Source organism: Poecile atricapillus, chromosome 1, assembly GCF_030490865.1.
Source record: "Poecile atricapillus isolate bPoeAtr1 chromosome 1, bPoeAtr1.hap1, whole genome shotgun sequence".
Classification (NCBI taxonomy): Eukaryota; Metazoa; Chordata; class Aves; order Passeriformes; family Paridae; genus Poecile; species Poecile atricapillus.
The window spans coordinates 146,109,216-146,126,492 of NC_081249.1; the positions used below are offsets into that span (position 1 = coordinate 146,109,216).

Here is a 17,277-nt window from a genome sequence, read left to right on the forward strand (position 1 = left end):
GAATTTCTAAGCACATTTTGCTGATTCGGTATAATGGCAGCAGCAGAATCATTGCCTCATTGTCTAAAGGAGGCTACAGGCGGGGGACTCCTAAGGAAAAGCAATTCTGTCAAAACGCAAACCTGGCCTTTTGGGTGATAAACTGAATACCCGGTAGAAGAAATGGTGGGAACAGCTGACTGAAGGGTGCAGAGCTTGCCTTGAGAACCCAACTGTCTCTCAATCAAGGGGGCCTGCTGAGCCTTCACAGGAACTTTGATGAGAAGCTGAAAGGATAGCACAGATTTCCATCTAGGGAACTGAGATTGCTTCTGGTAGGAAGATGCTCGTTTTTCCCCAGCCATTTCAGTGATGCCATGTCTAATGCAATTGTACTTGCACTGCAGTGCAGTCAGGGAAAACAATAGGTAGAATTATATTGCTAGTTTTGCTCAACAGTTCTCAAAGCTCAATGGCTAAAACCAACAGAGTGCAGGTCCCAAGTGGGGAGGAAGGATGTGGAAGAAAGACAGTTTCCAAGGTGTGTGGAGCAGCTGAGGGATGCCTGTTCCCACAGCTGGTACAGATCTGCTCCTGGAGGCAGCACAGGGAGGCAGGAAAAGAAAATCTTTAGCAGCAAGCATTTCTCTCACAGAAGCTGGAGATATCCTTTGGAGAGCCTTCCTCTTCTGACTGACAAGGGCTATCCCAAGAATAGTGTGAATTAATGTAAAATAAATACAATTTACCTATTACTATTGAAAAAGAATGTATCTTATTCCTATAACTTGTTTGCCCTAGCGCTTCCTGACTTACTTGTTCCTTTTTACTTCCTTCATTCTCTCTGAAAGTGCCTTTGTGCTATACTGAAAAATTGGCAGGTGGTGCCATTGTCAGGCTTGACTGTTGCAGGGAGCATGCCAAGAAATCATCTCCTGTACCCTGATCTGCCACACTGTCACCTAAACTGTCCCCAGAGCAGGGTCCAGACTGAAAATCGACTTGATAATAGCAGCATTTCCTTACACAGCAAATTTGTTCTTAGTGCTTGTAATCAGTATTTTAATGGGGCTTTCAAGGCTGCACAGGGTTTTTTTCAGGCAACTGTGCAAGTCAGGTCATCCATGTTCATTCCTTCTCACCAGTGCTCACCCCTGGGTGAAGCCACTGGTGCCTTCAGCTCCTCTACCTCCCTCCTACCTGCTCTGCAATGCTCCACATCCAGACTGCACTTCCCTCCACTCTCCACACCAAATCCTGGGACTCTCAATCAATATTGCCAATATTCAAATCAATAGTCAAAGTCATCACATGACCAAACACCTCCTCACGAGATATAAAGATCACAACCATGATTTTAATTCTTTATAATTATTAATAATTATTTAGAAGTGTGAGGTTCTTGATCCAGAGGGTGTTTGGGTACTAGAACAGTCTCCCCAGGGAAGCAGTCATAGCACTAATCCTGCCAGAGTTCAAGAAGTGTTTGGTCAATGCTCTCAGGCACATGGTGTGATCTCCTGTGCAGGGACAGAGGTTGGACTTGATGGTCCTGGTGGGTCCCCTCCCACTCAGCTTATTTTGCGATTTTGTAATTTGACTGTTCTCAGTTTATTTGTTTTTTTCCTGGTTATTATTTTGCACAAGTTTTGATAGCAAAATTTTCTTCTCCAACTTGAAAGCAATTGTTAAAAAAAGAAAACCCTTTCAAACCAGGAAAATTATTACTGTCTCACTCCATTAAGGTCATTGTAAATAAATTCAGTACAATTACTTTTTTTGTTAAAGTACGAATACATGTTTGTAATTAAAAAGATCCAAAAGCCCAAAACATAAATGTGCTCATTTCAATCACACAATGTATTACATGCAGGATTTCATGGAGCCTCTGAATATTTTCTCTTTAATTTGAAATGTTTTCATTTTAATTGCTGAATTTCATGAGCCAATAGGAACTTACAACGGGCCTGTCACCATTTCATTTACCTAGTTTAGTACATGCATGCTAACTACAGGTGCAGGCACTGCAAAGAACATCTCATGGGATAATCCCATTTTACTCTGCTTAAAGAAAAATTCCTCTATTATTTTTCTAGAAGGAACCAGCCCTTATCCTATCCCTCATGTTCAACGCAGTTTTGCTTTAAGAGTGATGTCACTGAAGAGCACTGCTATCCCTACCTTCATCTCAGTGATTACCCTGCAAGTGCACATAACTTACAAGTACCTAAGTAAATAAGCTGTCATAGTCAAATTTGGACTTGTTCTTCACCTATTCATACTTTTCTACCAAAACTAAATATTCTGCAAGTCAAATTGTGCCTTGATTTACTGCTTAGAAATCCACTCCTTAAAAAAGTGCCTTGAGTAGTATAGGTACAACCCCAGAACTTCTCTAAGGGTTTCATATACATGTGAGTGGGAGCAGGAACTGGTCCTACAACCCTAGTATGAACAGAGATGTGAACACCATGTGCAACAAATGCAAACCCAGCTCCTTCCCCAGAGCTGTCCCAGACTAACAAGAGATGAATGCTGAGAGTTCAGCCAAAAAGGGGGAAAAAGGTTATTTTCAAATTGAGACAGGAATGACTTTTCTAAAAATAAACCCTAGGGTAGTGAAGGGGTGGGAAACAAGTCTGACAAGGTTTTTTCTTTTGTGAATGCTTCTTTTCTTTTGCAGTATTACAGGTCCTCATTTTCCACCTATTTTTGCTCAGTGGCAAAAGAGTGAGTACAGAAGTGTCAGCAGCCAGCAGACAGGCAGCACAGCTGGTCAAGGAGGGGAAAGGATTGATGCACAGAAAAGGGGTCAAAAGCCTTTGTATTTCGCTGCCTGCTCTGTTTCTAGAAATGTCAAACTGGAGATGAGGAAAGAATGGGAAATCATCCAAATGCAGACACTCACCTTTCTGCTACTTTGGACATCTTTAAACAATGTCTCTCTATCTGCATGTTCAGAAAAGTTATCTGAGGAGAGAGATGACAAGGACATTAACAATCCATGAGTTCTGCAGCATGCATTGACAATATCCCAACACACTATTGATTTCTCTTTCCAAGCAGCTTGAAAATAACTCAGAAGGAAATGGGACCCTTCCCTAGGTATTAGAAGCTTATTAACTGCTTCCAATAGGAGGCTCCATTGCCAAAGGCAAAGCCCTAGGGGAAGCTTCAGAAGACATAACTGAAAGTAGAAAAGACACGTATTTGGGGCCAAGGTTCCTAGACTACTCAGGGTACAATATGATCTCCTTTTTACAAACACATTCTCCTCTCCCATTTCTATTACTGACCAGGATCACAAGACCAGTAACATTTTACAACACACTTTCATTCTGCTATCAACCAGTCCTTCGGCCTATGATAAAAAAGCTCAAGAAATGTAGCATCCAGGTTTAGTTCAGAAAACCATCCAAAACTTGGTTGCCTAAGAAACTTGTTTAAAGCTGCCTTTAGTAAAATGCTGATCTAGTAATTCCTGTTTGTCTTTCAGCGAGGGCTGCTTATTGCAGTGAAGTAATTTTGAGGGAAAGCTCTTTGTGTCAGGGCAAGGATGTGTGAGTTGGCTGGTCATTCCTTGGCATGATTGTCCAAATAACTTCATCCTAAAAGTTCTGACTGTAAAGCCTAACAGTCTTACACTCAATGATGCCTTTCCTCACCACGTGTCCCCAGCCTGTGCCCAGCTACACTGGCCTTTGTCACTGCCCACTTTTCAGGCATCCTCAGTGAACTGGAATTATTTTCTTATTGTCTGTGTCTGGTCCATAGACAATAACAGCAGATTCAAAGGTCAGTGTTATTCATCATACAGATCACCGTACAACTGCACTGCTCAGTGAATACTTACTAATACTGTACATAAGCGAGGATCAAGGATAAGTATGTGAGGATCAAGCACAGGTAAATCATGCAACTGGTTTTGCTGATATCTCAGTAACCTTCTATGCTTTTTATCTGGTAGCAGTTCTTAGAAGAGTTGCCATGCAGCCACCTACTTACTTGCTTCCGGAAATCCTCCTTTGTTGTTTTGCGCACTGGTTGGGAGGGCAGGTGTACAGGGCTTTGGGGCTGAGACTCCTCTGTAACCCCATACACTGACTGTGAGGAACCAAGGAACAAACAGAAGAGATTACAGCATTTTTCTGTTCACAATGAGGAACAGTGCAGTATGCAAAGCAGTAAGGTAACAAGCCAGCAATTTCCTACTCTTTATACCCAAACAGGTCAATAATCATTCAGCCTGGAGCAAAATTTACAGATCAGACCATGCTTGCTGATGCCTGCACTTGGAAGGCCCGTAGGCATGTTAAGAGAAGAGTTTGTTTAAATGTTAAAATGCAGCTGATAACTTTTAGGAGCTCTGAAGGCTGTGCGCATTAACACTTGTAGGATGAACACTGGGAGTTGTCACTGGGGTGATCTAAAGTGGTAAAGGAAAATACTAGAGAATAATTCTGTGCCACTGTCTTACACTTGATTTAAAATTTCTTGATGTAAAACTCCATACTGAAGAAAGTTCTTAACCAGGTCAAGTCAATGGGTCAAGATCATGTGACTTTCTCTAAACAAAAACCTGCAGACTGACCTGTAGCAAATTAATTTTCAGGACAGACATCTGCACTGAAAGTAATATAATTTTCCCTTTCCTTTAGTGCTTTTGCTCTTCAGTAAAACTTCCAATAGACATGTGAATAGCTCTGTTGCAGTTTAACTGCTCATGGAAGTTCAGGACTCTGGTTTTCCATCCAGAAACATAACAAGTGATGAGACAAGAGGAAACAGCCTGAAGCTGTGTCAAGAGAGGTTTAGACTGGATATTAGGAAAAATTTCTTCTCTGAAATAGTTATCAAGCACTGGAACAAGGCTGCCCAGAGAAGTTGTTGAGTCACCATCCTTGAAATTATTTAAAAGACAGAAACATGGTTTATTGAAGGACTTGGTTAGGTTAAGGTTTTGAGTCACTGATCTTAATGGTTTTTTTCAATCTAATTGATTCTATGACTTCATATACATAGAAGTGCTCAAACTTGCTGGAAGTCAGACACCCAAGTTGCTACTGATCCAGCCTTTGAAATTATTAAGGCAGGCAAACATCTCATTATCTGTGCCCAGGTAATTTCTTAAAAAGAGACCTAAGTATTTTTGCCAATTACTTTTAATTTTATGAGAGTGCAGAGCCATCAGACATTTGGGACACAGAGCTCCTTAATGCCCTTCTCAGCTCTACCCATCACCCAGCCAGCACAACTTTACTTGCTAAATGGAAATAATAAATTCACCAAGGAGAACAAAACAGAACTCATACTACTGAAAGTTTGTTCCTCTTGAGTAAATCTCATACAGTATGTGTCAAGTATGATTTACATTAAAAGAAAACAAACACAGTGAACCAAACCAACCCCAAACAACCAAAAACCAAAACCAGGAGCTCAAACTGACCTTTTTCACTTTTTGCGGGTTTTTCATACGGCGACACTTTCTAATGTCCATTTCTGTGGTGTTCACACAACCTGGCTAAAAAGAGACGGTGATGGTGTTATTCCGCCATTATGAATCTTCATCCTACCTTACCTTTATAAAATACACTATTAGATCCTGTCCAAAAATCTTTCTTGAGATTTGTGTCCCATAAATTACTCTTGCTATACAAGAGATTGCATATACCCAAGGATGCCATGTCAGCATTCAATCCACTTACTCCTAACTTTGGCACCAAAAGAAAACAACTAATGGGGGAACTTCTGCCAGGAAGTCTGAGACAAACTGAGTAAGCTGTTTTTCTTTCATAAGCCCAGTAAATATCTTCCAAAGTTCATATTTTTAACATATTTCCAAATCAATAGTTCCATAGGTACACAAGCCCAGAATGTCTCAATCTTGTAGATGGTGCATTTGAACTGTGAGGAAAATCCATGTGGTGACTATAAAAGTAATATCTTTGTGCATAAAACATTTACTAGTAATAAAACTTTTCCTGTCAAAACCTGGAAAGTCTCATCATTCAAAAATAGTTTTACCACAGGCCTGTGCACATCCCAGAATGCTCTCTCCTGGCTGTCCAAAATCTTTCTTTCTGTTTTATCCTTTTTCCTGTCAATTCTGAAAACAAAAGCATAAGTGAGTATGAGTCAACGTACAAGTCATGCTTTCTTCTTTGATAAAGTTCCTAGCTGTAGGACAAGACAAAAAGTTTCAGAAATCAACTTTTTTTGTCACACTCGCATGGGCACATACCATGAACAAAATAACACTGATGTTTACTCCAACATGCGTCAAAAGAGATTTTCCTATTAATGTGGAAAAATTTAACAGCTGTTTTTCATATGGTGAGGAAAACTTTTCCTGGTACCATGTTCCCATACTATGATTTGACAGGCTGGGAAAGTTTGTGGTTTTGCCTATGTCATGAGACCCACCAGGACCTGTTTGCACCAGGTGAGGTTTCTGGCTGGTGCTGAACTGAGGTTCCCACCAGGAGACCCCATTGCACCCCAATGCCCCACCAGTGCCCAGCACCACTGGCATGAATACAGATTTCAAAGGAATCTATCCCAGACATTCCCAACAGCATGGACAGCACTTGTGGCCACTCCTCCTTAGATCTTTCAACCCCAAAAAATTGGCTCTGCCCATGTGCCCCCACGCTGGCAGAGCAAGGGGTGACAGCACAGGTGACCAAAGCTGAGCTTGCTGCATGGCCCCTACAAGCCAGCACCTGCCCCAGAGAGACATGACTGGGCTGGCTCAACAGGAACTCAGTAATTCCAGCCCTGATTCAGCCAGTGAACCAACTCACTCAAAGCACACAGCCCAAAGGCCACTGGAGGTTGTTCAAGGCAATTTCTGGCAGCAGTGAGCAAGTGACATCTGGCACCTCTCCCAGATTTACACACGAGCACAAAGTCAGCACAAAGTTGCAAGATCTACCTGCACAGGGACTGGAGGAAGCACATGGAAGGAGGAACAGCTTCCATGCCTCTGCTGCCAGAGCAGGACTGAATAAAGCTCAGTGTCCCTGCGATGGGTTCCCACATTGCTGCCACCAGGAAAATGAAAACAGAGAGGAAAAAAGAAAACCCACACCAGTGGTGATTCCTGACCACCAAGTTCTCTCCCATCTGTTTTTGTTTTTGAGGGGCAGTGACTCATGGCTAAGTGTGTGCTAGAAATGTACCAAGAGGATAGGAATCAGGGGACTAAAACTGAAGTTTCTGAACACCCCTACCCAGAAAAAAACCAAATTCTTCACCGTTTAGCATCACTAGCTGATTTACCCCTTGCAAGGCCGAGATGAGCACTGAGCTCTGGCACAAGCTCTGTCCTCACACAAAGCCAGAGCAGCTTCTGTACCGCACTAAGAACACCCAGCCCAAAACTACTTTTCCGAGTGAGTCCTTCACACCTGGCCAAAGGGAAAGGTGAAGCCTACTCCAGTCTTACACCACACAGCACACACAAATTGGAGGGACTATTTGGAGGCTTCATGAATTCTTTTCACTGACACTTTGTGCTCAGCCGAGATTGTCAGCTCCTGTCTCCAAACTTACTGATAGCTCATTATTTCACGTTTTAAACTATGAAGACCCAAAGCAGCTAGATACTCTGTAGTTGCAGTTTTTGTAGCAATGTGGGTATAGCAATGGGAATCCTGTGTGCAAACAAAAATGTGGAAAACAAAGCAAAACTTGGTAAGCAGGAGGAATGTTTTCAGGTATCTTTGATTTTTTTTTTCCCCCCTTTTCCAGTTAACTTAAACTTTTAATTAACTGAATTCCAACCCTGCCTTTCTGGTAACCTGAAGACTGAACCATCACATGAACTGTGAACAAAGAAGCTGAAACTACCCAGCAAAAAAGTTGATAGTGGCCAGTTCATGCTTATGCTTCAAAGAAAACAGAACGGAGAAAAGATGAATAACCAACAATGATCACAATAAGTCTGATATTTACATTTCTTTCTTAGGTGATAATTATATGTTTTAGACAGAATGCAGACTTTTGTTTTGACTTACACTTTTTTTTTCATCTTGGCAATAGCCTATAAGTAACTGAAAGTACAATTGCTATCCTAAGTTCTAATTTTCTCTTCCAAATGAAACACTGCTATTCTGGTTGGGAAAAAAATCCCTTAATTACCTTGCAATTTAAAAGATAATTACCATATATTTAAATGGTTCATAATTGCAATGGTATTAAGCAAAGAATTCATCAAAATTCCAAAGGGTTAATCAAAGATAGAGACATATACCTCAAGCCACACCTTCAAGAAATGATATTCCTTAACATTTTAGCATCTAATGCTGAAAGTGCAAATTCCTTCCAATGGAACGCTTTTGGTACTGGTGTTCTCAAGACTCATTTTCACCAACCTTTCCATTTTATAAGTGATAATGACATGCACAAAACGGACACTCAGTTTTAGGTATTCATTTGTAGACAATAGTACACAAACCCTGGACCATATCCATTTACCAGCAGTAATGAAAACATTAAGAGGCTTCATACTGCTTCCACAAGGGAAGATGAGAAGAAATACCTGTTGTAAACACCACTCTTACAATCACGTGGAAGTGACAGTATTTTTAGACTCAGAAATACTGTGCAAGCATAGAGTAACACAGACAGACGACAAAATTCTATTCTTTTCATTCTTGCAAAACAAAAAATACTACATAAATGGAGAAGCACAATGGGCTTGTGAAATACCCAAGGTCCCACAGCAAATACAGGCTTAGGAGCTCCGGACCAGCATTTCCATGCACAGATAATCTTTCAGTTTCTGGCACAGACCTTCAGAATTGGCTCTCTACTGTTTCTAGTCTGCCAGTGATTAAAATTCACCAACACCTTCTGAGCTTAGTCACAGTAGAGATTTTGACAAAGAAGTTTTATCTGCTCAGAATCCCCTTCCTTCACAGCTCTAAATACTGGTGCAATTCAGTGCTCCAGGATTACTCACTTCACTTGGGCCTCTGCTTGCATGAAGATGAATTCCCACTTCCTTGCAAATGCTCTCTGAAGTCTTGCTAAGTTTTCCTGTCAAAAGATTAAAACAGTTAGAGCAACTAATTTCTGTAATTGCAACAATTGCTTGAGAGCATATTTAGCATGGTGGGTATTTATTTCATTCCTTTTTTTTTTTTTTAACTGAGAAACTAAAGACATGGAAGTCAATGCTGGTTTCAGGTGAACTATATCGCAAGCAAAGCAAGGCTGTAACACATCTTTTTGGGCTGCAGCCCAAAGGGCCCTGCCAGGGATAAGTAATGGAGTGTGATGAAGACAGCTTGAGCTCTAGTATGAAAAAAATTATGGACTTGTTCCCAAAAGATAACACTGAGAAGCTTTGTGAAGCTGATGACTTTCATTTCTGATAGCAGATGGCTGCCAGCTGCACGTTTCCCTCTCATCCTCACTTTCCCTTCCTCTCTGCACTGTTCTCTTCTCTTCAGGCTTTTGTGAAGGTGCAAAGCCTGAGCGTCCCCTGCCTTGCTCAGTCCTGGTCACTGCTGAGAGCATTATGCAGCTGCACAGTACTGAAGGCTGGGGATTGCCAGGATGATTCACAAAAGGAAATAGCTTGTTTGTCTGAACAATGAACACAGTTACTGCAAAGAATGGCTCCAGATGCAGTTTTGCTCTACATCTGAAGTAAGAGCTCTGGTCCAGACCCATTACAGAGAGAGTAGTGATCTGAACATTAGGCTTCATCACAGCTTGAGGTTAAACTCAGAACATGGCTAGAATTCCAGGCTTAAATGGCACCCAGAAGTTACATATCCATACCCTCCCCAAGAAAGGAGGTCTGTAAGACAATTAACAGGACGCTCTTCTCCACTACAGATGCTTTAACTGTTTCAAATTTACATTATAAACAAACACTTGTAGTTCTGCTCCTGTTCTCTTTACACTTATCACCTTTATTTAAAGAAACGTTTTTCAGGCACATGCATTTCAGTGCAACAAGAAATCTTCCTATTATTTACTTTAAACTCTTGTATAACACAAGGCATAAAGCTTGGCCCTGTTACCATCAAGTCCATGTAACAGTTTCAGTCTGTACACATGGAGGAAAACAGTTAAACAAATGATTTACAGCTGTACTGAACCGTGATGATTTCCTTAACTGTGGCTACAAAGAACAACAACTTGTAATTATCTGTAACACAAATTTTTGTGGATATTATTTTCATTATTTTTATTTTGTTTTAAATTATGTTCACATGTGCCCTCTGGAGTAAATATGCTGAAGTCAATATGCTGAAGCCAATGAAACATCACCAACTGAAGCTATATTTGAATTGTGCTTATGTTTGACCAGTTATAAAAAATCTGAATGCAACTATACAAGCTTAATCATAATATCAAGACCCCTGCTCTAATCAGTATAAATGTGGGCTGGGGGACTGTCTGTAAATGCTGCAAGCAGAACCTAAAAATGAAATGTCCCTCCAGGATGCTTTGTAGAGAGTCTCTCTTGAAGCTCCAGGTAACTGCTGATACCTATGGAGAAGCACTCTCTTGCTGCATCTCCAAAAATGTGAGAAGGGCTGCTTCTCACTCCTGCAAGCCTGTTTCTCTCACTTGTGCTGAGTTTACATCCCTTGCTGGATCTGCTTCAGCTCCCATAATGCTTAGGAAGAGTTGGTGCCATTCTTATCTGAATGTCTCTAATTAAGAGAACAAAGTTTGAATGCAGAAGTAACCTCTAATTGTGCAATGCAATATTCACAGGAAAAAAGAGAGACTGCCAAGATCTAATTATTTACCATCACTGGAGCATTGCTACTCTCAGTAGGCAACAATGTGCAAAAGTACTTAGCCACAGCCTGACTGCATGTGTGTGGGAGTATGTGCGCCACTGAACAGCCTTTTGTTGCTTTATGATAGATCTTTGGAGTACTTACAGTTAATTGGTTGGATGTGAGCAATTTTAATGGTTTTAATAATGAAATCAAGAATATGCAGAAGAGAAAACTCAGCAAAAGGACATGTAAGTGCATGCAGGTTGTTATATTCCTTCCTTTGTGCCTGCTTGAAATTAGAACTCTTGGGAAGTTGGAATGCATTTCCAGGGTGGACTAGATGAATGGCAATTTTTTCATGCTCTGCACTGAAAGGACCAAATGGCATGAACAAATCTCTCCACATGCACAAATGTTCCAAAATGTAGAAGATAAGGAAGAAGGAAAAACTTCAGTCTTGGGAAAAAACAAAAAAAATCCCACCCTTAAATATATGCAACATACATATTTTCATTGCAACAAACATGACCATGTAAGCCTACTAGAACCAACTTTGTTAATAAACCCTCCAATGAAAAACTCCATGTATAAAATTCTATTACATTGTTGAGCAAGTAAACAGAAGAAAGTCAATATGATAGAAAGAAAAGTTTAGCTGCTCAGAGTGCTGATATTTGACGAAATACACAGCCCTGCCCCTCTTGCCTCTACCTTTGCACTCCTGTCCACCCTGCAGACTCACACCCAAGTTTGGGATATTTTTATTGATAGTAACTCCGTATCAGAAAACATGCTCTAAATAAAGTTCAGTGATACTTCTCATACAGCATATTGAAAATGTTCCAAGTCTAATATCTAACAACTTTTGTAACTGTGTCATCAACAATTTAATTGCCCAATGGTGCACCTGAAAATCCATCATTTTCCTGTGCTGAAATCTGCTATATAAACCAGGATTTCCTAACTAAAACCAGAACACCAAGCTAAACTTCTGTGTAATTCTGTGTAGTCTTGAAGGGCTCATTATACAGCAGATGCTTTAATGTGGGACACTGCAAATCCAGGGACATTCATCAGTCATGTTCCTGATGGTGTCTTTATATCAACCTTCACACAGTTCTGACAGCTAAGAAAAAGATACAGTGGAGGCTGAGCCCAAAGCACAAAATGGCAGCATTCAATTGGCAAGCCAAGCTATCCCTGCACCCCCCAGCTTTAAACTCTAGCAGCAGTGTACCTACGGCTTCATAATCCGCCAGCTCCAGCCTAGCTTTGTTCTGCATGGTCCGTTTGCAAAGATAGATGGCTAAAGGGAGAGACAGAATGGAAAACAATTACAGAGAGATTATTAGTGCTAGATCTTCAAAAAGAAAAAAAAAACAAAGAAGGAAAAAAAAGTAATACATAGAGGGCTTGTTTTTATCAGAAAGCAACACAAGGAATGAGAGAGGGCTGGACACCCAGCTGACATGGCTTACGACTAATCTCAGAGGCCCTAAACATCTGGGACATCTCATTTAAAAGTGCTGAGAGCAGATGCCAGGACCTAACGAGATGTCCAAGAAAGGCACCATTTCTTCTGGGTTTGGTAAAAGATACAGCATTAGCAACCTATTCCCATAAGCAGTTTGGAAATACGCATGCCAAAGTGACCATCCCTGCACTTCTTTTCTGCTAAGAAAAAATAAAAATATATGAGGATATTGAAGTGAAAACAGAAATATGGGCCACCTTAAAAGCATGATCTGAGCATTTTTTAATATGCTCCATCCTCTTATTCTTACATATTTCAAATGGTTAAGAGAAGCCTTGTCACATTTCGCTGCAGGCAGAGGCTGCTAAAACCAATGTGGTTTGGGATTCTGAGGGTCAAGATGAGCCCAGTGCACACCACCAAACCAGTCCCAGGCTGCCTTCTGGGAAAGCCCCACCTGGATCTGCAAACATCACCCCATTTCCATTAGAGGCTGTAACACAAGGTCCACAGCAGACTCTGGACGTGCAGTCAGGTCTGAACTTAATAGAGGCCCAGTGCTACTCATGTAATTCTATTCTATGCTGTTCCTGTAATTTAACATTCATCTAATGAGCCAGTATTACACATTGCAACCAGAACTGACCAGTTCATTTACAGTCACACATCTCAAGGGCACTTTCCTCTGTAAGGCACTTAAGACACCAAATGAAGTGAGAGGCAGCTGTCTCACAGTGTTTTTTCATGCAAGGCAGTGACCTGCCATTAGCAAGTTAGTTCCTCTCCTGTAAGTGGACACATGCAAAAAAAAAAAAAAAAAATGATCTGCTGCTGGGATTTCAGTTTTATTTGGGTCTACTGCTAGTTTGGGATTAATTCCTGGGAAGACTCCATCTGTACAGACTTCAGATATGCAAAGTCTGATTATAAGCATATGTTAGAGGTTTCTGGGACAGATGAAAATCTGTCACTACAGGGCTCAGAGCTAATGCAGTTGAAGCTTGTCCAGCTGTGGGTCAGCTCATAGAGGGCTTTATTTTGGGGTGTACTGCTCCACTCAATTCCATTGCATCACAATAATCTGCCTGCCAAAACAAATTATCTGATATTCAGGAAAGAACAGAACTTCTCTCTTCATGTTATTTTTCTGGTATTTACAGAATACATATTAGGCACAATTCACACAGAGATATAGAGTGACTGTAAAATCAGGACATTTTTTTTGCAAATACAAAAAAGTATCGTGTTTTCCCCTGAGCACCTCCCTCACTGGGATTAACATGTAAGTCTGTGCTAGCTCCTCGGCAGATGAGTACTGCAAATGAACTAACACATGACACACACCATTGCAGGCTACTTCTCCACCCCAGCAAATGATTTCCAGAATCCATAATGATGAGTAATTATTGCACGGGAAGGAAAAACCCCAAACTGATTATTCAGGGAGGAGTTCTAAACCAATCTTAGCTTATGAGATAAACGACTTCCAGAAGCTCCTGGTTTATGACTGCACACATGGATATGCTTCCTCTTCCAAAGCCACACCAGGATGCAACAATTAATTTTATCATTTAACTGTGAAAGAAGAGCAGTTCTGGAAGAGACAGCAATATTGCATGCAGACAACTAAAGATAAAAACACTGACATATTTTCTTTATGTATTATCCCTGTCTGCAGGCACTCACATGCTTAAAACACCATGTTGCACTTTATTAGCTCATAAACCATGCTCAGTCTTCTCTTTTACTCTATCATCTGGTAATCTTAAAAAAATGCAAAATTAAGTCTGATGTCATGTATCAGAGAACTTTTAACTATGGGTTGCTGTTAGTTATGTACTGGATTATTGATCAGTCAGATAAGTGCCCCGATGAAGTAAATTTTATTGATCCACAAAACAGATTCAGCAACAAATCAGAGGATGGTCTCCCACAAAAGCAATATTAGCATTGTTTAAGATTTCCAAGAACCAGTATTCTGCTCGCCACAAATCCTGCTGAAATGAACAGGGCTGTGGGAGAATGAAGGTAACGAACAGCAAAATCCTGGCCCCACTGAGCTCAATAGCTACAGCTCCATGGGCTTGAGACACCCCAGGGTTTCAATTTGTGCATTTGAGATGGGCACATATCTGCCTCTGATGCTGCTGTCTGACAAGAAACTCTGCACATGAACAGCGTAGGTTGCCAACAGTAATTATTTTGCATCACAAATTAACTTTCTATAATGAAACAATCATACTCTCACCATAATCTGTGTTTTCTGGTTCCCAGCAGTTTGAAGGCCAAAAGTATGGTGCCTTAAAAAAAAGAATACACATTTTTGTAATTTAAGAGATGAAAACTGATTCAGATGCAGAGAAACATTACAAGTACAAAAAGAAGAATCACAAAATCTACCACCCAAATTCTGCCCTCAGGGGAAACCATGCTACAGATTTCAGGAGAAGTGAGGATGCTGCAAAAACCTTTAATGTTCCTCACTGCAGGTAAATAGAGATGCTGTAATGCAAGCACCTCTTGAGGAGGATGTCCAGTGTCCTGATGAAATTTCAGGCACTGTTGCCAGCTCATCTGAACGTGGATCTCTTATCCACTAGCCCCAGAACCTCCTCTTTCCCCAGGAATTCACAGGCAACCTGAATATTTTTATTTTTTTAAGTGCATGACAAACCTTGTGGTCTTATCTATATGCTACATACCCCTTGCTTTTCTGGAGCAGCTACCATTGTGGTTGGCAGACTAAAAAACAATTTCCTTTTTAGTTGTAACAGATGGCAGAGGTTAAAACTCAGCTGTTTAGAGTCATTCTGAAAGCAGAAGTCCTGCTAAACTTAGTGCTTTTGTTTCCTGTCCAGGTCTGCATATTGCATTTGCTACAATTAATTACAAGCTATAACTATATGTATTTCAGTTTTAACATAAATGAAAAATAACATACTGGTGATCACACAAATTGCAGAATGCATGTTTTACTGATTACACATTGCTCTACTGATGTAATGCTACAGATGGGCATAGGACATTAACACACAGACTACTCCTTCCACCAAAGTAGAGTGAGAAGGCACGAAGGATTCAAACAACACATGATTCAGTGCTCCTCACTGATATGCATCTTATGAATTTCAGAAAATAAGAAGCTACTGTTAAAGGAGGGACTGATGTTGAGGTAAAAAGTAGCAAGAAGAGAGTAATGGAAAGGAAGCATGACTCTATCAGGTTATTTTTGCAGAAAACTGCTAAGGTGGTGTGTTGGAGGAAATGAAAACAGGCAAAGAATATGCAAAAATTGTAAGAAAAGACAAAGGAAAGTCAATAAGCAGTCAGTCTGATGATGTGATTTACACAGGCTTAAAAAAATAAAAATAAATTACGTTATACTGAAATGTAGCTCCTGAAAACTGCACAGGACAAGTTCTTAGAGTGCCATTCTTTTGAAACAGAAAAATAAGCTAAATAGCAACCAGTATTACCCCTGCTTCTGTTGTGTCTTGCATGACAGGAGGATCAGGACTTTCAGAAAAGAAAGGGAATTGTAATGAAAAATCTGAGTCTGAACGATGCCTTGTAACCAGAAGGTGGGGTGAGATAAGAGGACATCTGTGATCTCCTGGGCTTCTTTTTTCACCATGATATTGGTCACATACAATAACACAATACCACATTAGCAGTGAGCATGAACAGCTGCAACATCAGATGTGAAGAGCAGAAATGGCTTTTCAAATAAAAGCTAAAAAAGAGTAAAAACATGTAAAGGAGGAACAGGAGGGTGAACAGAAGAGAGGTGACAAGGAAGATAAGGGAGTTGGCTGAAATCATGTAACAGAAAACCAAATTCAGCCAGCAGGGTAAGGCAGTAAGACTCCAAGGTTGGACTTACTGCTTCTTCTGAAGTTACACAATCAGTTCAGAAGGAGCTGTTGCAGCACAAGCACTCAGTTATCTAGCAAGTTGACAGTGGCAGATTTTGGACAGGGCATGGAACTCAAGCACAGGGTGCTTTAAAAATTCAGCACATCTGGAGGCACAGGACCACTGAGGGATAGAGACGTCCCAGTTTAGGGGATTGCCAAGATTACAAATCCTTTGTAGAACAGCCAAAGCCTTAAGCTTGCCCTCTCCCACACCAATCTGTAAGCAAGAGATGGAAAAAAAAATTGAATTTTCTGTTGTGCCAAAGCTTGAATGTCCAGCTCCTAAGTCTGCCCTGGTCCATTTTGCACAGGAGAATGGCTACTTAATTCTGCATCAGAGTCAGGACTTGAAAACCATCTTCTTCCTCCTGGTTTAGTTCAAATCTGAGTAAAAGGGCTGTGGATTCAGGTATCAAAAATAGTCACAAGACATAGCCATTCACTTAGGTGAAAAACTAAGTCAGAATATAGATGAGAGTGATTTAGGATTCTAAAGCAATTTTTTTTGACAGGACTTCATAATTTCCTAGGGCCTCTATGAGGATGGCATCAATCCCTGGCTTCATAGACCTAATGGCTGTTTAGGTACAAAGAGTGGGTGATTTCAGCAGTATTACTACAGGGACAGAAGAAGGGGCCACAAGGGAGTCAGGGTGCTCACCAACCTGAAAACGATAGAACGTCCCGTCATCTTTCAGGGTAAGGACGTGGTCTGAGATCGGAAAGACATAACCCTGCGCAGCAATAAGACTTCCCAAGTGTATTGCTTCCCCTGTGGAAGAGAAAAAACCAGCAGGGATGTGTCAACAAGACATGCACTGCACATTTCTCTGCTTTCAATTGCAGCTCTGGTGATGACTCATGTGAAATCTGGTGCCCACATGCCTCTCTGTACCCACACCGCATGCCTACTACTTACAGCCAAACCCTGAAAAGCTGGAGTGCATAAATCAGCCTTACAATACAGATGAAGCACTGCTCAACTGTTTAACCCGTTAGTTTTTTGTTTACAAAATGCATACACCAGTTCAGCCCTAGAGTACGAAATTCACTTCTAAGTACATTATCCATCACAGGTGACAGCTGACGTGAAGCCTGTTCCATCAGTGACTCTCACTTGCTTCTACCAAATCCAACAAGCACCTCCAACACCAGT

The 17,277-nt window shown here is 40.8% G+C and overlaps 1 protein-coding gene across 1 annotated transcript in view; it reads right to left on the bottom strand.

Annotated features, from left to right (window-relative positions):
- Window positions 1-17,277, bottom strand: part of RGS6 (regulator of G protein signaling 6) — a 263,848-nt gene that overhangs the window by 56,265 nt on the left and 190,306 nt on the right. Inside the window, exons 5-12 of the mRNA XM_058860035.1 lie at window positions 16,787-16,893; window positions 14,453-14,504; window positions 11,972-12,036; window positions 8,945-9,021; window positions 6,004-6,085; window positions 5,426-5,500; window positions 3,985-4,083; window positions 2,888-2,949 (exon numbers count right to left, since the gene is read on the bottom strand). Of these exons, the coding sequence (XP_058716018.1) occupies window positions 2,888-2,949; window positions 3,985-4,083; window positions 5,426-5,500; window positions 6,004-6,085; window positions 8,945-9,021; window positions 11,972-12,036; window positions 14,453-14,504; window positions 16,787-16,893 (619 nt within the window). The remainder of the gene's footprint in view (window positions 1-2,887; window positions 2,950-3,984; window positions 4,084-5,425; window positions 5,501-6,003; window positions 6,086-8,944; window positions 9,022-11,971; window positions 12,037-14,452; window positions 14,505-16,786; window positions 16,894-17,277) is intronic.